The 27735-nt window shown below is 38.5% G+C and overlaps 2 protein-coding genes across 2 annotated transcripts; one reads left to right on the top strand and one right to left on the bottom strand.

Annotated features, from left to right (window-relative positions):
* Positions 1 to 334: 334 nt before the first annotated feature.
* On the bottom strand, positions 335 to 5801 carry LOC130216578 (uncharacterized). The gene is made up of 5 exons (XM_056448473.1): positions 5789 to 5801; positions 4621 to 4929; positions 2474 to 2761; positions 620 to 673; positions 335 to 486 (listed from the first exon to the last, which is right to left on the bottom strand). Exons 1-5 carry the CDS (start codon positions 5799 to 5801, stop codon positions 335 to 337), a joined length of 816 nt encoding a protein of 271 aa, XP_056304448.1.
* A 14692-nt stretch (positions 5802 to 20493) lies between these two features.
* Positions 20494 to 27371, top strand: LOC130216458 (uncharacterized). Its single transcript, XM_056448352.1, has 5 exons — positions 20494 to 20815; positions 23368 to 23679; positions 25039 to 25161; positions 25461 to 25778; positions 27153 to 27371. The coding sequence occupies exons 1-5, from the start codon at positions 20524 to 20526 to the stop codon at positions 27215 to 27217; spliced, it is 1110 nt and encodes a 369-aa protein (XP_056304327.1). The 5' UTR covers positions 20494 to 20523; the 3' UTR covers positions 27218 to 27371.
* Positions 27372 to 27735: the final 364 nt, after the last annotated feature.

The following is a 27735-nucleotide window of genomic DNA, read 5'->3' as shown; positions in this document are numbered from 1 at the left end:
TAATGAAACACATTTTGACACTAGTTTAAATCATGTTATGAAAACAATAAAAAAAAAACACGAACTCACCAAGGAAATCATTCAAAATCAAAGCAAACACCAGTAAAAACTCCAGGTGGCACTCGTGTGCAAATTTCACTCTCAGATACAAATCTTTGAACTTACATCTCTGCATTCCCTTGCGAACACTGAATCTCCATAGCAATGGTAAACACAAGCTAACAGACAAGAAAGATCAAAGTATTACAGCTATGAATGATCTATCTAAAGTAACATTTCTTTCCATCAGTTATATTTTTATCTTAGCATAAAACTCCAGTATATATCCTGATGTTTATGATAATTCTCTTGTTTTCATCACTGAAGCATTTGTAGATCTGATGTCATTGACCAGAAGAACAACAGCAGCAGCAGCAGCCACGCCCATCAGAGCAGTGACAACCAGTCTGAGCACAGCTTCAGTAGAACCCCAACCGTTGACGTGTACTTCAAAACAAAACATTTTATTGGATTGCATAAATATACAATAGAACTGCAATTTTAAGCAGATGCTAGTTTCTGCCATGAGCGTATCAGCCTGAATAATAATCATAATAATAATAATAATATAATTACTAACCTGCATATTTCTGGCAGAGTTCATTGATATTAAAATGTTCACATTTTGAGAATCCTGTAGAAAGTGAAGGCAGTGATGAAGAATTTATAGTAATGTGACTTCTAAAAATCACGTTTATAGTCAGTGTTGGGGGTAAGACATTGCAAGTAATGTGAATTACATAATAATATGACTTTTATAAGTAACGAGTGATGTTTTACTTAAAAAAATTAAGTAATAATATTTAAGTTACTTTTTACTTTAATTCTCAAAAACTCAAAAGTAACGTAGCGCATTACCATAGAAAGTAACTATGTAACTTAACTAGTTACTTTTTTGGGGAGTAGCTAAATATTTCAACCCAGGCTCATTCTGAAAAAGTAGTCCCGTGGACGTTTCTGGAGACTGCGAAATACGCAGCCGGGGGTACGTACGGCTGCATTTCATTTTTTTAAGTGAACGCTGCGGGGCGGTGTGATGCTGTTCCTTTCGGCGCTTGCCGGCCGGCTGCTCACCTCCGTGTGGAGGGCTTTCCCGCTGCAACCAGTTTGTCCGGTTAGCTCTTCGTGTACTTTGGCGTACTCGAGGCGCAGAGAGGGGCTGACCACGACGACGACGACGACAACCGGGTTCGAGTCCGGGGAAGAGCGGTTCCAGAAATCAGGTAAGAAAACAAAAACAAAAACTGCAAAAATACGTACCTCCCGGGACGTATTTCGCTGTCTCCAGAAACGTCCACGGGACTACGTTCTCAGAATGAGCCTGGGTTGAAATATTTGCATTACTTTCAACAGTAACTTTCCCCAACACTGTTTATAGTCAATGTTTCAACACACACAAGATGAGGACAGATACTGAGTCTTAGACACCTGAGTGGTGCTTTATCAATGCAAAATTAAACATACATTTAAAGTATTTGTTCACACCAATGCAGTATCTGGTGACTGCAACAGAAACTTTCTGAAAATTCCGGCCAGGGTGAGGATGTTCCAAAACCCTGGGTACATTGTGAACACTACAACTGGAGTTTTTATGTCATGACATCAGCGTGTGCGTTTTCTCCTTTCTGATTGACCAACAAGGCTGGTTGACAGCAAACGCAGATAAAGAAAATGAGGCAGAATTCCGCACATTATCGACAAACGCATCTCATATTTTGTAACTTCACCCACGGGAGGTAATCCACCTCTATTCTAATGATTGCATGTATTTGTATGCAATTTACTTGTACAAATACTTATTTCCTAGTGTGGTGTGAACCCAGCTTAATAGTGTCATTATCATCCCCTACTGATTCAGCATTCTCTACAAATGAAATTAAAACTAATTGAATTGATTTTGTTAGCTCACACTAGTTTTGTGGTGAACAATTCATCTGTGCATGTCTCTAAGAAAAAATAAATAGTTTGCTTCAAAGATTTAAATCTGAAAATGCACTTCCTGTTTGTTTTCAGTTAAATTCTCAGGTTACATCTGTCTGAGGTAATGGACATGGCTAACATACTTAAGCACACCCCTCAAGCTGTCAGTTTTGACAACAAACAGAAATGGTGAGGAGGTGAAGTCTGTTAGGTTTTAATAACTCTTCCGAAATCTATTTCTCGATCTTTCTGAATGAAATGCTTACTTTACTACATCCATTCAGCTAAAAAAATCAAGCCTTTTTCTCATTTAATATTGCATTTCTCTAGGAACTGCATCACAATACGAAAAAAAATGTCACAGTTTCTGGTTCGTGCAGACTTTCATAAGTATCACAGTACGTTTTTGCATTTCATGTGGATGGAGATAAAAAAATAATAATTTAAAACATGAAAAACCCAATTTATAAAAACACCTGTGTGTACTTGGCCTAACATTGGACCTTTCACATACCTGGACATGGTTGACAGAGTTCAGTGTTGGTGAGATGTGTGGTCCGGTTGGTGAATGAATAAGCCACCACACAACTGTAGGAATCATCCAGACAGTCCAGATCTAGAGGCAGGCTGTTGCTGAGATCAGACACACTGATGCTGGACAATAAACTGTTTCCTTTGTACCAGGAGAGACTCACAGCGCTCACATTCACCACTGAACACACCAGCACACATTTGGACTCTGATGAGGATGATAAGGGATTTAATGTGAAACCTCTGCTGATGACAGGAACAGGCAGACGAGCTAAAATAAAAGATGATATGACAAAATAGGCAATAAATGAGAATGGAGTGGTCACCTTTAATGCACATAGTAAATACACACCCTAACCCGATGTGGAAACACTGGCGAACATTTTTTTTTTTTTCAGAAATTTGAAGACACATGAAATGTTTTGACTGTTTTTGACTGTGGGTTTTGAATGTCTCAGGACCTCAGGTCTCAGGGATTAAAAAGATTTGGAAAAATATTTCATTTTTGGGCCAACTAACCTTTTAATGAATTACTTATCTTACAAGCACAGATCAAGTATGCCTTCAAAATAAATGAAACCATGAAATGCAAAATCCAGTCAAGAAAAGCCACTCTTGAACAACAGACTTTGTCAAAAACGTCTCGTCTGGGCTAAAGACTGGACTGCTGCTGAGTGCTCCAAACTTATGTTCTCTGATGAAAGCCAATTTTTTCATTTCCTTTGAAAATATTCCTGTTCTTAATTGGCCAGGAAACTTGCCTGACCATAAGCCTATAAACCTGACCTTAAGCCTAAAACTTAAGCCTATATCTATGAAGTATTGTGAAGAGGAAGATATGATATGCCAGAGCCAACAATGCAGAAGAGGCATTGTGAAATGTCCACGATCATAGCAACCTGGGCTCTCATCACACCTGAGCAGTGCTGAACACAGACTGATCCACTACATGCCATGACACATTACTGCAGTAAAGTATTAAGTGCTGTGCATACCCATACTTTTCTTCTTCATACTTTTCATTTGGCCAACATTTCAAAAAATCTTTCTTTGCATTGGTCTTATGTAATAATCAAATTTTCTGAGATACTGAATTTAGGGGTTTCATTAGTTGTCATCAAAACACTTAAAATATATAAGTCTGTGTGGAATGAATGTTTACATTATACAAGTTCTTGAATGGAATTAATGAAATCAACTTTTGAAGATATTCTAATTACATGACTAGCACATGTATACACACACACACACACACACACACACACACACACACACACACACAATATACTGTATATAGAGAATATGAATTAATTCATTCATTTTCTTTTCGGCTTAGTCCCTTTTATTAATCTGGGGTCACCACTGCGGAATGAACTGCCAACTTCTTCAGCATATGTTTTATGCAGCAGTTGCCCTTCCAGCTGCAACCCATGACTGGGAAACACCCATACACACTCATTCACACTCATACACTAATGACAATTTAGCCTTCCCAATTCACCTGTACCGCATTTCTTTGGACTGTGGGGGAAACCGGAGCACCCGGAGGAAACCCACGCGAACGCAGGGAGAACATGCAAACTCCACACAGAAATAAGGCGACAGCACTTCCTACTGCGCTGCTGTGCTGCCTCATATAGCGAATATAATTCATAAAATAACAAATAAGAAGTACTTGAAGTTTACTACCAGACTTTTGTATTTTTTTTCAACACCAATACAGTCATAAAAGTCAATAATGTCAATAAAAGTCACTTTTTCAGACTTTTCAGCATCAAAATTTTTGGAGTAAAGATTATTGTCCCATAAAATATATTGTTAATAAATAATAAATAATATTATTATTATTACTACTACTACTACTACTACTACAAATAAGCAAGCCCAGCCCATACAAAAAAAGTACTACATTACTTTCCTTCAGTAGTAATGAACACATTTAGTTATTTTTTAAAAATGCAAGGCTGTAATGAGTTACTTTTAAAATGTACTTTCCCCAACGTATCCAAAGATGTGCAGATATATACTGTAGCAATAAACATCTGAATAATAATGTCAAAGTGTTTGTGAACTATAATAGTCAAAATACATACAGCAGTAAACACGGAAAATGACCATCAAAATACTCACCATAAACAGAAATATTGAATTTGCAGATGGTTTTTCTTCTTAACTCATAAACTCCAGCGTCTTTGTTTCTGATGTTTGTGATCGTAAGTGATCCGGTGTTATTGTCCAGCTTCAGCCTGTCTCTGAATCCCTCAGAAACATCATGTGTGGAGAAGCTTACAGCCCCATTGATGATCTCAGCAATGAGAAGTTTATTAGGTCCAAATCGCCACTTCATATCTTCATCTGCTTGAAGTGGAGTATCGGTGAGTAAAGTGACTGAATCTCCCTCCATCACTGGTACTGACTTCACTGTATCGCCAAACACACCTGCAGAGCAGAGACATTGTGATAGCATTAATGCATTTGCACCTATATATTTTGAATCGCTTTATATAATGCATTTTCTGAATAATTTAATATTTCATGCCTTTGGTTGTATAATTAATGTGACGGCTGGATCATTATTAGACTCCAGTTTGATAAACAACAGAACAGGATTCATAAAAACATTAATAACTTACCCACCAGATGATTAAAGAACAAACAGTAAAAAAGAAGCGACTTTAACATTTTCTCCAACAGTTTGGGGGTCTGCAATCATAAGATTACAATCATCGCCAGCCGAAACTACTGCAGTCTGAGTAAATGTGGGTGTGGGTTTGTGTGTGAGCGAGAAAGACTTTTTGAGCACACCAAGAGGTTATTTTTATTTGCATGTTGCTCAAAACACATCTTGCTCAAACCACACAGTAAATATTCATTTCAGCCTAATACAGTTTAAAGCAAGCAAAGCAAACCCAGTTAGAGTTCAACTTAACACAATAGAAATTTGAGTTCATGCAACTTGTTTCTTGTTTTTATTAATGTTTGAGTGAAAGTAACTTAAAGTTCAGTTTTAAAGGGATGGATCGCCCACTGTTTACTCTTCCTCAAGTGGTTCAGAACCTTTATGAGCTTCTTTATTCTCATAAACACACAAGAAGTTATTTTAAAGAGAGCTGAAAGTCTGTAACTATTGACTTCCATAGCAGGAAAAACAAATACTATGGAAGTCAGTGGTTGCAGGTTTCCAACATTTAAAAAAACACTTATGTGTTCAACAGAGGAAAGAAACTCAAACAGGTTTGGGTGAGTAAAGGGTGAGTAAATGATGACAGAATTGTATTTTTGTTGGGTAAACTATTACAGCTTTGCCACATCATTGTTATATATGAACATATAAAGTATATGTGTAAACATGTAATTGTATTTTTAAAAAATGTGCAGATGTTATAATTTCGCACATGATCATACAAACGACTTTAGACACGATTTTAGGAAAAATAGTCCACCAGAGTAGTAGGGACAGTTAAAATTTTTGAAGTGAGTCACTGATGTGTGTTTTGTTATGTAGTATAAAGCCTCCGCTGCTTTGTTTGTTTGACTTTAAGATGTGAAGTGGTTAGCTGAGGGCGAGAGACGATGAAACCGCAAAAAAAAAAGCTTGTAGAAGAGAGAGTGGAAATAACAGCTAAATGAGACCAGTCAGTGCTGAGCATGAAGTCACTAGTCATGTTTCCATCCACATATTTTATGTGCATTTTGGAATATCGCATAAAAATGCTTGTTGGAAATGCCAAGATGCACATAAAGTTTGAAAATGTGCACAGTGGTTCAGTATTATTATTATATTGTTATTATTCCCTCCAGAACTGTCTTAAGTGTCTACGCTCCCGAAGAGTGTCTCACGCCTACAAAAGCCCTTGCATTGGGTTCATTGTGTTTCGTCTTCTGAGGTGCAGGTCCTATATTACAGAAGAAAAAAGACCCACAGTGGCCTCCTACCAAATCAAATTATATTTTTCTTTTTGATATTTGGTGTCAGTTTATCAAGAAGTGATGTTTTTGTTCTCTTGGACTCATTGGATGAAACTTTATTCACAAATATTTTATGTAATATTCCATTTTTGCAGAAGTTTAATTCACATTTTTAGATGGAAACATGACAAATGTTACACAGATGGCACTCTATGTTTGTTATGGCCCAGATGAAACATATCTAAATTCACAAATATATTACAGAATTCAAAGTTTATACAAACATAAATACAAAAAAAGACCAAAAAAACTTGTGTAAATCTTGACTAAACTTGGCTTAACTTGGTGGAATGATGTGAAATGATTACAGTTTGTGAAATGATTCCAAACTATTGGAGTTTATTTTTTTCCTTCTGGTGAACACAAAAGAAGATATTTTAAAGAGTATTGGTAACATTTTAGAATAACTACACAATGTGAATCATTTATTAAGCATTAGAAAACAGTTAATGCATTATCTGTTATACATTAATAGATGTTAGAAGCAGTTTATAAATACAGCTACAAATGCTGTAATCTTGACTTTTAAACTGTATTTTCATGCTTTATTATACTTATTAGTTGTTCAGTAGTAATTTAGTGTTGTATTAGTTGCTGGTTTTTAGGATTATTCAGAATCAGTTAGTAAACGATTAATAAACTATTCAAATCAACATTTTTATATTTTTTATTCAGGCATATAGTAATGTTTACTATGTATGTTAATAAATGCTTTATTAACTCAGCTTCATGCAGTTTTGTGACCTAAAGAGAGGACTATTTATGCTTAATACATCCCTAATAAATGACAATTAAAGGCTTAGTATCAAATGAATGTAATTGAGATTAATGTCAGTGAGATTAATGTAACTCATTGCTAAGTGGCTTCAGCAGACAATGAATGGAAGAATTGACCTTCTCGGAATGAGGCCTTTGCATTCGCAGGGGTAATTTCTTTGTTGAGACCTGCTCAAAGGAAAGATGCACAAGCTGTGCCTTGCACTGTGGTTTAAAGTCTCATTTTTTTGGGGTCAAGAGCACAAGAGCTGTGACCCACATTAAAATACTTTCATAGAAATTTACTTCCATTTTGTCATCCAATATGATGTAAAGAACTGAACAGCTCAGGATTAGTTTTTTCTATTTAGTTTTTAATAGTATACTTCTACTGAAATGGAGGGGTTTGTGGATGGATAAATTTTGGGTGGGAAAACACAATAAGCTGTCAGTCAAAACTGAATGAGATGATTTCTTAATTGAAGAGAGGCACTCAGGATATTTGATAGTGATCTTAATTTACTAAAGGACTTGGTAGGTATATAATGTGATATATGTGTGATTTTTAAAACAAATAAACATTAATGAATACAAGTTTTGCAATAAACATATTAACAAACTGAAGAGCACACATTAAGTACAATAAATAATATCTCAGTAGATAACATGAGTGCCATTCTTTGAATGTCCAGTACATGAATGTAGGATGGCAGCTTAATTGTCTGGACATGTGCTATGTGAATTATCACCGCAAGTACACTAGCATCGTCAAATAACCTAAATTGTGAAGGATTAAAATTGTCCAAGAAAATGAAAAATGATCAGGGGTCACCAAACTTGTTCCTGGAGGGCCGGTGTCCTGCAGATTTTAGCTCCAACTCTAATCAAACACACCTGAACAAGCTAATCAAGGTCTTACTATGTATACTTGAAACACCCAGGCAGGTGTTTTGAGGCAAGGTGGAGCGAAACCCTGGAGGGACACCGGCCCTCCAGGACCGAGATTGGTGACCCCTGGTTTAGATGATGATGAGGTCTACTGTATGTTGACTGAAACCATGAAATGGTCTTAAACTATGACTAAATGCACTACAGAATTGTACGTTTTTAAACACATGCACAAATTGCATGCGTTCTATTAATGCTGCATGAGCTTGGTTTGTGGTGCCACCTGCTGGATTCTCGTAGCCTTAGCCAGGGTTGAAGGTCATAACCTGTGCCTAACATCTAGCTTAACCTGGCACCTAGTATTTATAACAGATATTTTTAATTGTATAGATTTTTTTGGCAAGTACCTGGATATGATTCTTCAGTACTCTTCACACCACTGATTATGATGCTAAATAAAATAGCATTTGAACAATTCAACACTGAATGTACTTGAATGACACTGAATGCTGTATCAGAATCAGAATCAGAATCAGAAAGAGCTTATTGCCAGGTATGTTCACACATACGAGGAATTTGTTTTGGTGACAGAGTTTCTACAGTGCAACAGGATAACAGAGACAGGACAAAAAACAGATAATAAATCTATTTTTAAAAAAATAGAAGTAAGTAGTGAGTGCAAATATACAGATTGACAAGTGTATGTACGTGTTTATTACTATATACAACGTTATATGTGCAGCTGTTATGTGCAAATTGGCATGTAAAGTGTGTTGTTAAATAAGTGTATATGTGTATAAAAGTGTATAGCAGTAGTGATGTTGGTTCCACAATTATTATCATCAAGTGTTCATGAGATGGATTGCCTGAGGGAAGAAACTGTTTCTGTGTCGGGCTGTTCTGGTGCGCAGTGCTCTGTAGCGTCGACCAGAAGGTAAAAGTTCAAAGAGGCAGTGTGCTGGGTGTGAGGGGTCCAGAGTGATTTTGGCAGCCCTTCTGCTCGCTCTGGATAAGTACAGTTCTTGGGGAGTAGGAAGGGTTGTACCAGTGATTCGCTCAGCAGTCCGAACTATTCAACGTAGTCTTTGGAGATCGTATTTAGTAGCTGAGCTAAACCAGACAGTTATTGATGTGCAGATGACTGATTCAGTGATGGAGGTGTAGAACTGTTTCAGCAGCTCCTTTGGGAGGGTAAACTTCCTCAGCTGACGGAGAAAGTACAGCCTCTGTTGAGCTTTTTCGACAGTGGAGTCAATGTGAGTGTCCCACTTCAGGTCCTGAGAGATGGTGATGCCCAGGAACCTGAATGACTCCACTGCTGCCACAATGCTGTCCATGATGCTCAGTGGGGGGAGAGCAGGGGGGTTTCTCCTGAAGTCCACTATCATCTCCACTGTTTTGAGCGTGTTGAGCTCCAGGTTGTTGTGACTACACCAGACAGCCAACTCCTTAACCTCCTGTCTGTAAGCAGACTCGTCACCGTCCTGAATGAGGCCGATAACAGTAGTGTCGTCTGCAAACTTCAAGAGCTTCACAGAGGAGACTTTTGATGTGCAGTCATTCGTGTACAGGGAGAAGAGCAGTGGGGAGAGGACACACCCCTGGGGGCGCCAGTGCTGATTGTGCGGATACTAGATGAGAATTTTCCCAGCTTCACCAGCTGCTGCCTGTCCGTTAGGAAGCTGTTGATCCACTGACAGACAGAGGTGGGCACAGAGAGCTGAGTTAATTTGGGCAGGAGAAGTTTTGGGATGATAGTGTTAAACGCCGAGCTGAAGTCAACAAACAAGATCCTCACATAGGTCCCTGGTCTGTCTAGGTGTTGCAGAACATAATGTAGTCCCATATTTACTGCATCATCCACAGACCTGTTTGCTCTGTAGGCAAACTGAAGAGAGTCCAGTGAGGGTTCAGTGATGTCCTTCAGGTGGGCCAGCACCAGTTTTTCAAAAGGCTTCATGACCACAGATGTTAGTGCCGCCGGTCTGTAGTCATTTAGTCCTGTAAGTTTGGGTTTCTTTGGGATGGGGATGATGGTAGAGCGTTTGAGGCAGGAGGGCACTTCACACAGCTCCAGTGATCTGTTGAAGATCAGGGTGAAGATGGGGGCCAGTTGGTCAGCTCAGGATTTTAAACAGGCTGGTGTTATAAAATCTGGGCCTGGTGCTTTTTTCCTCTTCTGTTTCTGGAAGACCTGGCGAACCTCATCTTCGTTAAACTGTAGTGCAGGTATGGGGGAGGCGGGGGGTGGTGGAGGTGGTAATGGTGGCGTAGAGAGCAGTTCAGAGTGGGTGTGGGGGGTTTTCTCAAACCGGCAGTAAAACTCATTCAGGTCGTTTGCAAGTCGGTCATTGTTTACAGTGCTGGGGGGTGGTGTCTTGTAGTTTGTGATGTTTTTCAGACTTTTCCACACAGATGCTGAGTCGCTGGAAGGGAACTGACTCCTTAGTTTCTCAGAATAGTTCCTTTTTGCGACTCTGATCTCCTTTTCCAGTGTGTATTTGGCCTGCTTATACAAGGCCCTATCCCCATTCCTGTAAGCAACCTCCTTGGCCTGACGTAGCTGTCTGAGTTTTACAGTGAACCATGGTTTGTCATTGTTGTATGTGAGTTGAGTCCTGGTAGGAATGCACACGTCTTCACAGAAACTGATATAAGATGTTACAGTCTATGTGAGCTCATCCAGATCGTTTGCAGCAGCTTCAAAAACACTCCAGTCAGTGAGGTCGAAACAGGCTTGTAGATCCCGCTCTGTTTCGTTACTCCATCTTTTCACAGATCTTAATACAGGTTTGACTGTTTTCAGTTTCTGCCTGTAGCTTGGAATGAGATGAATCAAACAATGGTCAGAGTGTCCCAAAGCTGCTCGTTGGACGGAGCGGTATGCATCCTTTATTATAGTATAGCAGTGATCCAGTATATTTCTGTCTCTTGTGGGACATGTCACATGCTGTCTATATTTTGGCAGTTCACGGGATAGTTTTGCTTTGTTAAAATCCCCGAGAATGATTAAAACAGAGTCCGGGTGTTGTTGCTCTAACACCGTGATCTGATCAGCTAGTTTCTGTATCGCCAGGCTCGCGTCCGGTATGGTGTTGTTCAGCCAGGTTTCTGTGAAACACAGAGCAGCTGAATGCAGAAAATCCCTGTTTGTCTGAGAGAGCAGAATGAGTTTGTCTATTTTGTTGGGTAGAGAGTGGAGATTTGCCAGATGGATGCTAGGCAACGCGGTCCGAAATCCGCGCTGTCTGAGTTTCACAAGCACGCCTGCACGCTTTCCTCGTCTGCGCGCTTGAAAGCGTCTGAGTAGCACTGCGGCTCCGCCGACTACAATGTCCAACAGAACATCAGATAAATCCAGGTATGGAAAAATATTCGGTGGTGTATATGCCCGAATGTCCAACAATTCGTCTCTGGTGAAACTAATTGTAGGAATATGACTCGAGACAGGACAAACTAACAAAAACACAAACACTACTGCAAAGCACGACACGGAGGCGGCCATCGTCATCTGCGCCATCTTGGAGCTATCTTGGAACTATCTTGGAACTATCTACAGTACCATCTTGGTACTGTACAAAACACATAAATAAAGGTGACTAATATGCCTCATTTACTGTATGTATAGTCTTTGATGTACTTGACCTTTTCACAGTAACACCACCACAATCTTCAAACATCTATGCTTTTGATATGATCATGTCACATGATTTATCAGCAAAGAGCAACTAAACCATGCTTGCCAGTTCACAGTACTCACAGTAGTTGAATATCACAAAAGTCCAAAGAAATGTGTATACTGAGCCTGGTTTGTAGTAGGAAAAGCAAGATGATGACCAGGCACTGAAGATGTTGAATCACCATAGTCAGAAACACTGAAACATTAAATAAATATATTCAAATATGTTGGCATGTTACTTCAATATACCCTGCATCTGTAACACCAAACACATTTCAAACTGTTTCCGAATTGCATATGAAATCAACAACACTGATACTGTATATCCCTCTAGTTCTCTTTGTTTTGCATTGACACTCATTCTCCCAAAGCACAGGCGTCAGCTCTGGACAGTTTAGTTCCAACCCTAATTAAACATCTAATCAAACTAATTGAGTGCTTTAGGCTTGTTTGACACTTACAGATAGGTGTGTTGAAGCAGGGTTGGAACTAAGCTCTGCAGGACTACAGCTCTCCAGGAATTGAGTTAGACACTCCTGTCCTAAAGTAAACCAAAGTAATAGTATTATAGTTTTCTCTATAATAAAGAATGTATATGTGAGCGCTTAAGTTTAGATTTTAAGTCTTACATGTGCACTTTTTATTTTTAAAATTATAATAATATAAGAAAAATCTTGAATTTATTTTACACTACATGTACCACACAGGTTTGGTTAAAGTTACTTTTAAAAGTAATATATTACAGTATTAAGGCCATCTTGATCTTATGAAATAAGTAATGTAATATATTACTTTTAAAGTAATTTTACCCAACACTGCTTACGATATAGAAGTCTTTGGATTATATAAGGTAACATGGGTTAAGGTTATAGGTTCAGGTGTAGGTATAATTCCTACAGCAAAGGTCTCAAACTCAATTCCTGGAGGGCCGCCGCTCTACACAGTTTTGCTCCAACTCTGATCAAACACAGCTGATCCAACTAATGAAGGTGTTCAAGACTCTTTTGAAGAACTCGATTATTTGGATCAGTTGTGTTTGATTAGAGTTGGAGCAAAACTGTGTAGAGTGGCGGCCCTCCAGGAATGGAGTTTGACACCTGTGTTCTACAGTGTCTCTGTTTATGCAATAAGTAAATACCAAAGATGGGTTGTTTTAACCCCATTTTGGGTCAGATATGGACAAAATAATTTTATAAAAAATATTTATATAAAATTAATATACTTAAAAAAAAAAAAATATATATATATATATATATATATATATATATATATATATATATATATATATATATATATATATATATATATATATATAATGATGTGCTATAAATCTTAAATTTAAGTGAATTGGTGCCATCTGGTGGAAAGAAGCAATTGAAATCATTTGCAAAACCACTAAATAGCCCTAAGTTTTTTTATATAGGCTGTCTTTATGAGTTCTATTTTGAACACTGCTTAATTTATAGCAAGAAGATAAATAATCAATAATGAAGAAGCATAAGATTATTTAACACAACTGGCATCTTTATATTGGAAGAAACGTTTGAATTATCAGGAAAAGTGTATGCTAAATAATAAAGGCACTTTGATTGTGTACATTTGGTCTATATAAGGTCGACATTTGGTCTATATAATCTAGAGACAAGATGGCGGCGCGTTCAGTTCGCGAAGCCCAGCGTCTCTCCAGTTTCTGCAATTTTGCGGTATTATTCCTGCTCATTTCGGGTCTGTTCGTGCAGAACAGCAGTGCCTTTACATCGTACACCCGACAGGAAATCTTGGATATTGGATTGTGCATTCCGGACAGTTTTATTAACAATCTTCGACTCATCCCTGAGATCGCCAGAACACCCGGGCCGAACAGCCCTACACGGCCGGGCAGAAGTGCTCGGAGGCGGCGCAGAGAACGTAAACAAAGACGGGGGAAGCGCGGCGGGCTAAGAGCTAAGCTAAAGCTAACACCACACCGGCTCTCTTTACCCAGCATCTTTCTCGCCAATGTACGGTCACTGGTGAACAAAATGGATGAGATTCGACTGCGCATCAACCACAGCAAAAGATTATGGAACTGTAATGTCATGATTTTCACAGAAACATGGCTAAACAGCGGGATACCAGACAACGCTATATCGCTAACGGAGCATCAAACATTCCGAGCAGACAGAACGGCGGATGACTCCGGTAAGACCAGAGGCGGAGGATTATGCATTTATATTAACAAAGCTTGGTGCACAAACTCTGTCATCGTTGGGAGACATTGCTCTGTTAACCTGGAATTTCTAATGGTTAAATGTAGACCGTTTTATCTGCCACGGGAGTTCACCTCCACCATAATAACTGCTGCTTATATACCTCCCGACGCTGATGCCAAGCTCGCTATGAATGAACTTCATGCAGCCATCAGCAAACAACAGACTGCTCACCCGGAGGCTGCTTTTATTGTTGCGGGGGATTTTAATCACTCAAACTTAAAGACAGTGCTCCCCAAATTCCATCAGAACATTTTCTGCCACACAAGGGGAAACAAAACTTTAGACCAAGTTTACACAAACATGGCTGAAGCATATGCTGTGACCCCCCCTCCCCCACTTGGGTCAATCAGACCACCTTTGTCTGTTTCTCACCCCCAAGTACTCACCCATCGTCAACCGTGTGAAGCCATCAGTAAGGACCATCAAAGTGTGGCCAGCGGGGGTGGACTCCACACTCCAGGACAGGTTTGAACACACAGACTGGAGTATGTTTGCTTCCCAGGCCACATGTGGCTCTCACACAGACATTGACAGTTACACTTCCTCTGTTCTGGAATATATCAACACCACCATAGACAGTGTTACAACCCAGAAACAGATCACCACATACCCAAATCAAAAGCCATGGATGAACAAGGAGGTGCGCCTCCTGCTGAAGGCACGCAACACTGCATTCAGATCAGGGGATGCACAGGCCTACAGCACTTCCAGGGCTAATCTGAAGAGGGGCATCAAAAAGGCCAAGCACTGCTACAAGCTAAAGCTAGAGGAGCACTTTTCCAACTCTGATCCTCGGCGCATGTGGCAGGGCATCCAGGCCATCAGCAACTACAAACCCAGCCAGTCCACCCCCACAGCTACAAATGTCTCCTTTCTGAACGAGCTAAATGACTTTTATGCCCGCTTTGAAAGAGACAATACAGAACCCTACACCAGGAACACTACCTCAGCCGACCACTCAACTATCACACTCACCTCCTCAGAAGTCTACACCGCACTGAGTCGGATCAATGTGCGTAAGGCTGCTGGGCCAGATGGTATTCCTGGGCGCGTCCTCAAAGCATGTGCAGAACAGCTCACTGGGGTATTCACAGACATTTTCAACCTGTCGCTTAACCTAGCAACTGTGCCAACATGCTTTAAAACCACCTCTATTGTGCCGCTGCCCAAACACTCCAGCCCAACATGCCTGAATGACTACCGCCCTGTAGCACTCACACCCATCATCATGAAGTGCTTCGAGCGGTTGGTCCTGGCACATCTGAAAGACTCTCTGCCATCCACACTAGACCCACATCAGTTTGCCTACCGTGGCAACAGGAGCACAGAAGATGCCGTCTCCATAGCACTGCACTCTGTCCTCACTCACCTGGACAATAAAAACACTTATGCACGAATGCTGTTTGTTGACTTCAGCTCAGCATTCAACACTGTCATACCCTCTAAGTTACTGATCAAACTCAGAGACCTGGATATCGACACGTCTCTCTGCAACTGGGTTATGGACTTTCTGACTAACAGACCTCAGAATGTTAGATCAGGCCACATCTGCTCCACCACCGTCACACTCAACACTGGTGTACCCCAGGGCTGCGTGCTGAGCCCCTTCCTCTACTCTCTCTTTACCATCGACTGTAGGCCTGTGAACAGATCCAACACCATCATCAAATTTGCAGATGACACCACAGTGATTGGTCTAATCAGCAATAATGATGAGACTGCCTACAGGGAGGAGATACAGCATCTGGCCACCTGGTGCACCGACAATAATCTGCTCCTTAACACCAATAAGACCAAGGAGCTCATTGTGGACTTCAGGAAGGGACGAACAGGCTCGCATGATCCCATCCACATTAATGGGATGGCCGTTGAGCCTGTCTCATCCTTCAAGTTCCTGGGGACCCACATCTCAAAGGACCTTTCCTGGACCACCAACACCTCCAGCCTGGTCAAGAAGGCTCACCAGCGCCTATTCTTCTTGAGGCAACTTAAGAAGAACCAGCTTTCATCAGCCGTCCTGGTGAACTTCTACCGCTGCACAATAGAAAGCATCCTGACCAACTGCGTCACAGTCTGGTATGGAAGCTGCTCTGTTGCTGAGCGTAAGGCACTGCAGCGGGTGGTGAAAACTGCCCAACGCATCACAGGGACTACACTGCCAGCCATAGAGGACATCCAGAAGAAACACTGTCTGCGCCGAGCACGCAGTATTCTTAAGGACACCTCTCACCCTGCTCACAGACTGTTTTCTCTCCTGCCTTCCGGCAGGCGCTTCAGGCTCCCCCGGACAAAAACCAGCAGACTGAGGAACAGCTTTTTCCCCAGAGCTGTCTCCCTTTTGAACTCTGCCCCTCACTGACTCTTTTGCCTCCCCAATACACCCCCCACACTCCTCTAACTTATACTCCTCACAATCACTGCACTATTTAACATTTGCACATTTAAAGTTTGCACATATTCATTGCACTGATTCATTTATTGAACTGTACATACCCACTGCACATGGACATTTGTAATTATGTTTATCTGCACACTCCTGATTATTAATAGTATCCTGTACATATATTCATTTATGCAAATCTCTGTTTATAGCTAATACAACCTGTATATAATGTTGATAGTACATCCATCTGTAAATATCACCATAGTTTTTCTATAACTGCACTTTATAACTTATACCTGTATCCTGCACTTGCTGCTATTGCACTGCTGGTTAGACCTAAACTGCATTTCGTTGCCTTGTACTTGTACATGTGTAATGACAATAAAGTTGAATCTAATCTAAAAATCTAATCTAATCTATAACTGCAAGGGGGCACTTCTGCTTCTGCCATAGACATTGTTTTCACAACACATTAAAATATCAAATGGTTCCTACTGACATCTGAAAATAAAACATAAAGGATTATTGTATATATAACAATGGTAATATAATTCCTACAGCCTCATCACTGAAAAAAATGTCTGCAAAATTGTTGGAAACAATTTATATGGGTTGAATTTAAACAAATTATGTTTAGTAATGTTCAACTTAATATGTTTGTTTAAATTCAGCCATTATAAATTGTTTACAACCACTTAAAAACATTTAGTAAATCCAAGGAATCGTTTTGGAATATTTTTTTCAATGTACAGGGATTTCACTCAATTTATACTCTAGAAATACTTTATTTACTTTTATTTTTTATGTTTCACAGAATGTTGTTCCTTGCTAGCCTGGGATTGGAACTCTCCAATAACTTCAAACGAGTTGCCAGGTGTTCGCAACCAAATTCGGCTAATACCAAAACTCACTAAATATGCTACTCCGATACGTGATTAAATAATTAACGTAGCCGAATTTAACTGATGCACAGTCAAACCTTTAACAACTGGTGTTAAGTGGTTAAAACTGGGCCGTATCCAGTTATTCAGAACAAGGAAAACGCGAATATTATTCTTAATGTCCCGTCTCCTTGGCAACTCGACGCGGGTGAAGATGAGGCGATTACAACGCGTTGTAACTCCCGGAAATGCATGTGTGAAATGTGTCAGATTGTGGAATGTGTTTGCTGTTGTTTTAAACTGGTTTCTCAGCCTCGATGTTTGAATGTAACATATTGTTGCGTTTCATCAACTGTGGAGATTAGCTTCATATGATATACATTGATTATTTACCGAAACTCAAACGTTATCTAAACTCTACAGCGCTATGAAGAACATTGTATCGCTGCTTCTGCTGTTTTTGTTCACTAACAGTAAGTTATTTTCGGTTTCGGTTTGGAATTCTCGGGGAATTCTCCTTTTTTGCCGTTTGTAATTTTTCATACAGTTCCTCTAACAGCTGTAAAATACACGTTTGTTTATGTTTCACATGTTGTAGTGTAGGCTGGTTTAATTTTATTGTTTAAGACGTGTATCTTCTTTTTTGTTCATCTAACATGTTGTTAAATGTGTGCGTTTGTGATTTTGAGGATGTACTAAATCATTATATTCTTATAATAATCATGATTATTACTTAAATTTTTTCAGGTATCCTTTCAAATAGTTTTTAATAAGCTACTTTTGGGGGTAGTTACATGTTTTTTAAGCCAGATTTACCTGGTGTAAATCTACAAATAAACTGCTGGTGTTACAACAAAAAACAACTTTTAGGTTAAAAAAAAAGACATTATTTAATTAAATAAAAATTCAAAAAAAATTGTAAAACATTTCTAGATGGTTGAGTTTATTCATGTTTAATTATTTTAGATCTAATTGATAAATATTTAACTGTATGAATGAATCATAAAGTAACTCTCTCAAGACTTTTGACATGTATTTACATGTTTTGTTGCATCGTTTTAAATGTTTGTAATATGAAATAATAATAAAAAAGAAGATTATATATCACACCACCTACTATCACACAGATTGTGGGGGATAAACCCAAGAACTGGGTTAAATTTAATTTAAATATTTTCTTCATAGTTTATGCAACGCTGAGTTAAAGCAACCTACATTGTAAAAAAAATGCTGTGACATTATTCCTTCATGTTGTCCCAACACCAATAAAGGTAACTTAATTTAATAAGTTATTAATTTTGACAAATATGCGTGGATTGAACATAAACAAATAAGTTATCCCCCCCCCCCTCCCCCCCAAAAAATATTTTGAGTATAAATTGATTTAAACTAATTTGATAAGTCTGTGACAGTAGTGTTTAATAGTAAATACACTCACCGACCACTTTATTAGGGACACCTTTCTAGTACCGTGTTGGACCCCCTTTTGCCATTAGAACTGCCTTAATCCATTGTGGCAGAGATTCAACAAGGTACTGGAAGTGATTTTGCTCCATATTGACATGATAGCATCACACGGTTGCTGTAGATTTGTCGACTGCACATCCATGATGCCAATCTCCCGTTCCACCACATCCCAAAGGTGCTCTATTGGATTGAGAACTGGTGACTGTGGAGGCCATTTGAGTACAGTGAACTCATTGTCATGTTCAAGAAACCAGTCTGAGATGATTCGTGCTTTATGACATGGTGTGTTATCCTGCTGGAAGTAGACGTCAGTAGATGGGTACACTGTGGTCATAAAGGGATGCACATGGTCAGCAACAATACTCAGGTAGGCTGTGGTGTTGACATGATGCTCAATTGGTACTAATGGGCCCAAACTGTGCCAAGAAAATATCCCCCACACCATTACACCACCACCAGCCTGAACTGTTGAGACCATACAGGATAGATCCATGCTTTCATGTTGTTGATGCCAAATTCTGACCCGACCATCCGAATGTCTCAGCAGAAACTGAGACTCATCTGACCAGACAACGTTTCTCCAATCTTCTATTGTCCAGTTTTGGTGAGCCTGTACTAATTGTAGCCTCAGTTTCCTGTTCTTAACTGACAGGAGTGACACCCAGTGTGGTGTTCTGCTGCTGTAGCCCATCTGCCTCAAGATTTGGCATGCTGTGCATTCAGAGATGTTATTCTGCAGTCCTCGGTGGTAACGAGTGCTTATTTGAGTTACTGTTGCCTTTCCATCAGCTGGAACTAGTCTGGCCATTCTCCTCTGACCTCTGGCATCAACAAGGCATTTGTGCCCACAGAACTGCCGCTCACTGGATATTTTCTCTTTTTCAGACCATTCTCTGTAAACCCTAGAGATGGTTGTGTGTGAAAACCCCAGTAGATCAGCAGTTTCTGAAATACTCAGACCAGCCCGTCTGACACCAACAACCATGCCACATTCAAAGTCACCTAAATCACCTTTCTTCCCCATTTTGATGCTCGGTTTGAACTGCAGCAGATCGTCTTGACCATGTTTACATGCCTAAATGCATTGAGTTGCTGCCATGTGATTGGCTGATTAGAAATTTGCGTTAACGAGCAGTTGGACAGGTGTACCTAATAAAGTGGCAGGTGATTTTTTCTCTGTAACATTTCTGCTTGTTTTTTTAGGTGTGTTTAGTGAATTCGTTTCAGTAAAGGAGGGAGATTCTGTTACTCTACACACTGATCTAACTGAAATACGGAAAGATGATGATATCGAGTGGAGGTATGGAGAGAAAGGAAACCTCATAGCTAAATATGTTGGCGGACAAAACAGAATCTACAAATACGACAATGATCTTGATGGGAAATTCAAAGGCAGAATGCAGCTGGACCCTCAAACTGGAGATCTGACCCTCCGGAACATCAGAACCACAGACTCTGGACCTTATGAAGTGACCAACAGATTCAGCTTAAACAAGATGTTCAACCTCGATGGTGAGTTTCAGTTGTAATTCAGTGTTTTACCGCTTATCAACACAAAATTTTTAATTAAGCAAATCCTCGAAAATGGCATTGTTAACTCAGCTTAAGATCTTTCTCTTAGCTCTTTGTTGTTACTTTATTCATTAAATCTTGTATTACATCATACAGACTAGTGAAGATCAGAATAGCTGAGTTTTTCTAACTCTTCCTTCTTGCCATTCAGGTGTGTCTGCAGACGAAATACAGATTGTATCAGCGATGGTGGGAGATTCGGTCTTTCTACACACTGATGTTATTGAAATACTGAATTACGATGTGATACGATGGAAGTTTGGGCCTCAGAATGCCCTAATAGCTGAAATCAATAAACTCGATAGATCCTTCCGTACGCTGGATGGGGATGATGGGAGATTCCGACACATACTGCAGCTGGATCAGACTGGATCTCTGATCATCAAGAACACTGGGATTAAACACTCTGGATTATATGAGGTTGACATCAGCAGCAGCAAACACACCATACACAAGACATTCAATGTGAACATCAGTGGTGAGTTGATCAAGGGTTTCTATCTTGTCATGAATTTAAAGGCATGGTTCACGCAAAAAAAGTGAATGTACTGACCCTCAGGAGTTTTGTCTTCTGTTGGACACAAAAGAAGATATTTTAAACAATGTTGGAAACTGTCAGCCATTGACATTCATAGTGGGAAAAACATTAAATAAATGGAGTCAATAACAACCAGTTTCCAACATTCTTAAAAGTGTCTTCTTCTTAAGCTTGGCTTTAAACAGTGGCAGGTCAGTGATCATATGAAGCTCAGTAGGATAGGTACTTCAAAGTTTCGGACTTGCCACCTCAAAAGAGCGATCACCCCACTGCTTGTATTTTGACTGTGGGACTTCTAGCAGACGTTGGCCTGCAGATCGCAAACCTGGGTTTTTAAATGTGCAAAATTTTTCATAAATAAGAAGGTGCAAATCTAAATCTAACAGGGAGGGAGCCAGTGGGGGGAGTAGAGCAGGGGTCTCAAACTGAAATTGGCGGGGGGCCATTTTAGTGACTGACACTTCATAGGAGGGCCTTTTTTAACATTCAAGTACAAGACAAAAGGGGAAACCTGATTATAATTGATGCGTCTTAGAAAGACAGACATGACGTTTATATATCAAGCATTACCTGTCACCAGTGATAACTCAAATCAGCACGTTTATCGTCTCACACATCAGCTGCTGAAATATAAAGCTGTGTTTGTTGTGTGTATGGACGAGCACTAGACACATACTCATTCTTCCACAGAGTATATGCAGTCAAAACTCCAGCTTTTTGTTTCTTGATGTAAATATTGAAGGGCTAGTTTAAATTGCTATGTAAAAACTACAAATAATAGGCATAATAATTATTATTCTGTCTCAACCAATTGTGTCTTCCCAGTATCATAAGAACAGCAGAAAGCAGTTTAGGTAACTTAAGTGACTTTACTGCAATTGTTCTTCGCAACATCTTTCTTTTTTGTAAAACAAAGAGGGGGAAAGTATGTTCATATTTACATTTACTTTAACAAGTTCAATTCAACCAGCAGTACAATTTTACTAATGTACATTTTTATGCAAACCTTAATAAGCATATGAGGAAAATCTATTAAATGAAACTATTTAAATGGAATATTAGCAAAATTATCATATTTGTTACTCCACATGCATAACGTATAAACAAGTGTTTGTACAACAAAATGCAGGTGGTATAAATATGATAATAATAAAATGACCCTTGAATATTTACAAAAATAGAGCTTTAGTAAAAATAGAGCACTTACGGACATATATTTCAACATTTAAATCAGCCACAGAATTAAAGCGCTTGTGTGTTACTCTCGACCGTACACTGAGAGAAAATGAAAGTAAAAATAATCTGAATGCAGTACTTGGTGGGTCAAAACCACAAGTGGCTAGATGCAACTGCACAACAATGATAGAGATTCAAAAAGCTATGTTTTGGCAGGCACGATGAAGACACCCTTGGTTAACTCCAACATAAAGTGTATTGTAGTAGTCTTTGCGGTGGTGCCCTGCGCCTTTGCCTGTTGCTCCTTGTGTTTTGACGGAGCGCTCTGTGTGCCTGCAAATAGCAAAACTCGGTGCTTGAAATAGTGCCTGAATATCAAGACCGTTGATACGGTGTGGTTATCTAGCTTCATAAAAAGTTCCAAAATCTCTTTTTAATTCATCATTTGTCAATTTTTTGGCAGAAAACCTTTATAAGGAGCTGGTTTGGGTGTGTATTATGCAAATTACTAACCTTGTGGATGTGGACGCTAATTTAGAACAGAAATAAACACACCATATTCACTAACAGAAAAATTAAGAACAAACTGCGTTCACGCACATGTTGTAAAATAGGCAGAATTTCTTTGTGAGAACTTAAAATCTGCATTTAAAATGTAAAACATTCAATGTTTAGTGAATGAGACACATTGTAATTTCCTCATTGTATACGTTTAGTATTAGAACAATTTTTCAATGATTTTGATTTGGTTCGTTTGAATCAATTCGGTGGTTGTTGTCAGAGGTAATGCTAGCTAATTATTTATATTATTTACTAAATTACCAGTTAATTGTATTTTATTCATATCTACCCCTTCCACAACCCTAAACCTACCCCTCACAGTAATGTTAAAACAGTCATTATTGTTGTACAACTGTATTGTTATAGTAATATAAATAATATTAATTTACTTACGACTGCAGCTGTATCCCTTCTAGACTTTACCCAGTTTGTCTGTAAACCCCTCCCTTCTATTAGCCAACTCTGCTCTGATTGGTCAGCTGGCCAAGTCTGTTTTAATTGATCTTTCTGTATCTATTCTGTCTGAAATGAAACACCCATTTAAGTGTATTCATATGTTTTTGGTAGGCAGGGATTATGCAAATGTGTCACTTTGTGCGTTCAAAAATACAACGACTCATTGCATTGAAGGACAGCTACATTACAAATAAGATATATTTTGCTACTTAATATGTTACATTTTAATAATGGTTAGCACATTTTATTAATTTCCAAGTAGCTGTTTCTAAACATTCCTCCTGCATTTGTCGTTTCAGGTCAAATAAACGCAGTTTCAGTGAAGGTAGGGGTTTCGGTCACTCTACACACTGGTCTTACTGAAGTGCAGATGTCTGATTTCACTCTATGGATGTATGGAGACACCGTCATAGCAGAACTCTATAAAGAAGCCCGACGATTCTATACTTATGATGGAGATGATGTGAGATTTAAGGGTATGATAAACTTGGACAATCAGACTGGGGCTCTGACCATCACAAACACCAGGACCATACATTCTGGACTTTATGATCTGAAGATCAGCAGCAGTCGACGCACCGTAAACAAGAGAATCAGTCTTACTGTTATTAGTGAGTATGACATCCGTCAATGTAATCACATTTATATGTGTGTGTGTGTGCACAGCAGTCAAAATAACCACGTAGTTCATTTAAATTAAATCAATGTACTATATGTTAGTACAAACATTTAATTATTTGTGTTATTTTAGGGGATTTTTATGGTACTAAATTATATTTGTGCAATAGCTATAATTCATTTAGTACTTGTTTTCCATGTTTTGAGCGTAGAACTAAAGATTAAAATCAGGAAAAAATAGTTGAAGGAGTTTAAGTTTGCCCTCATGAACAAAACTATTTTGGAATATTAGAGAAATACTGGTAGCGCTTTACGATATGCGACGCGCAGTTTATGCTAATGAATGTATTTACTAACATGAACAAACAACGAACAATACACGTATTTATTCATCTTTGTTAACTTCAGTTAAGCTATTGTTTATTGTTTGTTAGTGTTAGTTAATATATTAACTAACATTACCGAACAACTCTAGCGGCTGCAGCTCAATGCACCATCATGGATCTGCAGTTATAATTCAATTATGTTCATGGAAAAGTTAGTGATGAACATTTATACACAAGTATTTATATGTATAAAGCATCTGTTTTGTGAGAAGTGCTTCTCGAATCATATGTGAACAACCCTTACAGCTTTGCTTTCCTCGAGTGAGAATGACCTAGACTGAAAGTTTCTGTCTTACACCACCCTTACCAAAACCATTCTACTATTGGTACCCTTTTGGCAGTGGCCTAATAAAGGTGACCCATACCGTACCGTACTGTACCACTCAGTGGAAATGGGCCATTAGTGCGTATTACAGGCAGCGAGCGCAGAGTTTCTCAGTGAACATGACATCTGTTGATTAAGAAACCTTTTTTGAAGCCAGATCGACCATTGATCTATTATGTAAAGAAGAAATCAGCAAAAGGCAATTTAAATATTTGAGTTTGTGCTTACCAGATGTTTGTAACGTTAAACATATTTATGAGACTATGAATCAAAATAAATAAATAATAAATATTTATTCACCACGTGTCCGTGGTGAAACTGTAATTGTTTTGTGTTTGTAAAGTACACCCATCGTAAAATTATCAGTCGTGTATACAAACAGACAAAGAGAATGTCGTATCTGTGTCTGTTCTAATCGCAGATTTTGGAATTGTACCCTCGTTAAATTACGAGTACGCTTCGTTTTCCTTTACGATTTTATAATTACGGATGCATGAATTTTATTTACGCACGAAATATTTATGACAGTGATTTTATTCCATACAGATTCAGCCTCGTATCTATATGGTAAAATGCAACTGAAGCGATGTAATTGAAGTGAGATAAAGTGATAAATTTGCAATAAGTGTCTGTGTTTTCAGATTCATTTCCGTCTCCGGATGTTGTAGCAGGAATAGCTGTAGTTGTTCTGCTGGTTGCTGCAGCTGCAGCTGTTTGTGGGATTTACTATCGCTTCAGGATCTCGATACTTCAAAAGCAGCTTGGTAAGCATTAAAGCTGAGACAGCAAACTTGTATGCAGTTTTATTTTGATTTTATTTGCATTATTCATAATCAAGCACTGTTAGCATATAATAATTAATCCCAACTAATCGCGTGCAAAATAAAAGTTTGCATTTATGAAATATATGCGTGTGCGTACTGTGTATATTTTCTATGATGGATTTCATCCCTATAATGAGAAAGTGGAATGTCAAATACAAAGCAAAAGATCACTGCTTTTGGGTATTTCTGCTATTCTATGTCATTTCCACTCTGCATTTCTGTTTGTGTGTGCTTAACAGGTGAAATTAAGTCAGTGCCAATAGTGGAGGGAGCTTCTGTCACGCTAAAAACTGACGTTACTGGCATCAGGGGGCGTGACGTGGTTCTGTGGCAGTTTGGGAATAAATCCATTTTCTTAGCTCAGATCACTGAAGGAAACATAGAGAACACTAGAAATGAGGATATTTGTGAGAGATTTAAAGACAGGCTGGAGCTGGATGGTCAAACTGGAGATCTGACCATTACAGACACCAGAAGCACAGACTCTGGACTTTATAAAGCACTGATCATTACAAATAGAAGATTCTCCTCAAAGTCATTCACTGTTTCTGTCTCTGGTAAGTACCTTTAATTAATCTTCATGTTGTAAGAATGGTATTTTTACCTACAGAAGTTGGAACTGTAGATTCGCCGAATGAATAAAAAGTGATCAGTGTGATGGTGAAAAACTGTACATTTCTAGTCAAACCATCCTTATGGTCAATCTTATACCAAAACAGAAATAAGGGCAGTATTAATAGCTACAAATGTGGGAGAGCGTTGCTATTATGTGAATTTGAATTGAATTGATTTGAATTGAATTTGTTGTATTGCAATATGGAGTAATTAAGTGTTGATGTTAAATCAAAAGTAATTCACAAATACTTGAAAATGAGGTGATTTAATGACAATAATTCTAAATGGTTACAACTGAATTAATTACAAATAACAGTAAAACATGAAATGATAAAAACATAAGATTACCCAGCTTAAATGTAAAATAAAGTTACTTGAGAGAGAGAGAGAGAGGGGGAGAGCACCGAAGATAACCTGATAGCAGTAGAGAAGATCCAGAGCAGGAGGAAAAGAGACCAGAGCAAAGTGTACCAGCTATTTTGCCTCTTTCTTGACAATGTGACCAAAGTCCAAATACTGAGACATGCAAACTGACCAATCAATGTGTGACCACATCGTAAAACCTCCAAAGTCCACATATTAACCAGTCCTTGATCTAATCACTATCTGCCTTTGGAATCTGTGCGGACATTCTTGCTGAAAAAAGACACGTTTTACCATATAAACAAATGCATATGATCATTTACATTCCTACTATAAGAGCCATAAGTTCATTGGTTTATTTATGTTAAATTAATAATATTGTGAAAAGCAAAACTCGAAAATATTTTACTAAAAGTAATTTAATTTTTAATATAGAGTATATGCTGATGTCACTTCCAGGAAGGAAGAAGTTGTTGTTGTGTCATGAAGATGAAAGCAAAACAGTTTTTTGACCGTGTAATATAGTTCAGTTAAGTTGTTATTAAACATTTTCAAAACGACATCACTGGACTGTCTTGTGTTACTCGCGTTCAAATCCTGCTAATTCAAAGAAAGAAACAAGAAGAGAAGAGACGGATTGATGGCACACACACCTACAATGTACATAGTTCTGTTTAATAATGTGTATGAGAGAAATAGGAATGTGTTTTCATGAAATAAGAAGCATGCTGCGCTTTTTATGTTGCTAGGCAACCACTAAATCAATTTGTGAAGTCATACAGCTATAACAACATAATAATTCTGACTTACACTGTATGTGCAGTTATTAAATGTGTATAAATGCTCCCTCTCTCTGTCTCTGCCTGCTGACCCCGCTCAGTGCTGTGTAGTCCTATGCGTCTTATAATTTGTATTTGCATTTAATCTTTATTTTTAATCTGATGTTTTGTCAGGTTCCTCTGCAAGCAGAAAAAATACGACAGAGGACACGGGAATACTTTTAACAGAATTACATTAAACAACTCTTACATCATAAATCAGAATGAATCAAACTCGTATTTCTTCTCATGTGAGCCACTAAAACCTCTAGGAGGAGCTGTTTTGTTTAAAATGTAGTATATTGTTGTTGTATGATATAATGTTGTTGTAAATATTATGTAATATAACATTGCTGTAACAATGTTGTTGTGTATATAATATAACTGAGAAGAGTAAAACTGAATCACTTATTTCTTTGTTTGTGACACTGGAATTCTTGTCGTTTCCACTGTTGCATGACATTGCCAGAATATCAAAAGTTGTGCCTTTACATTTTGTATTACCTGAATCTACCAGTCTGTCTCTTAAATCAGGTGTAAATATTGATTATTAATCTTTGTTATGACATTTATTATGTATTTATTCATTCATTTAATCACTGAAGCGTCCTCTAGAATCTTTTATATTTGCTGTCTAAGGCTGTGATCATCTGGTACTGTTAAAAAATACAATGATAATAATAAAGTATTTAATAATAAAGTATTTAATAATAAAGTA

Source organism: Danio aesculapii, chromosome 22 (genome assembly GCF_903798145.1).
Source record: "Danio aesculapii chromosome 22, fDanAes4.1, whole genome shotgun sequence".
Lineage (NCBI taxonomy): Eukaryota > Metazoa > Chordata > Actinopteri > Cypriniformes > Danionidae > Danio > Danio aesculapii.
The sequence above is the reverse complement of the archived record's forward strand: the minus strand, read 5'-3'. Positions and strand labels throughout refer to the sequence as shown.

Coding starts and splice junctions, on each gene's coding strand:
- LOC130216578 (XM_056448473.1), bottom strand. Junction 2,762..4,620: donor ATTCAATATTTCTGTTTATG/GTGAGTATTTTG, acceptor CTTTTATTTTAG/CTCGTCTGCCTGTTCCTGTC. Junction 487..619: donor ACTCTGCCAGAAATATGCAG/GTTAGTAATTAT, acceptor TTTGTTTTGAAG/TACACGTCAACGGTTGGGGT.
- LOC130216458 (XM_056448352.1), top strand. CDS start 20,524: ATGGTGGGAGATTCGGTCTTTCTACACACTGATGTTATTGAAATACTG. Junction 25,162..25,460: donor GATACTTCAAAAGCAGCTTG/GTAAGCATTAAA, acceptor TGTGCTTAACAG/GTGAAATTAAGTCAGTGCCA. Junction 25,779..27,152: donor ATTCACTGTTTCTGTCTCTG/GTAAGTACCTTT, acceptor ATGTTTTGTCAG/GTTCCTCTGCAAGCAGAAAA.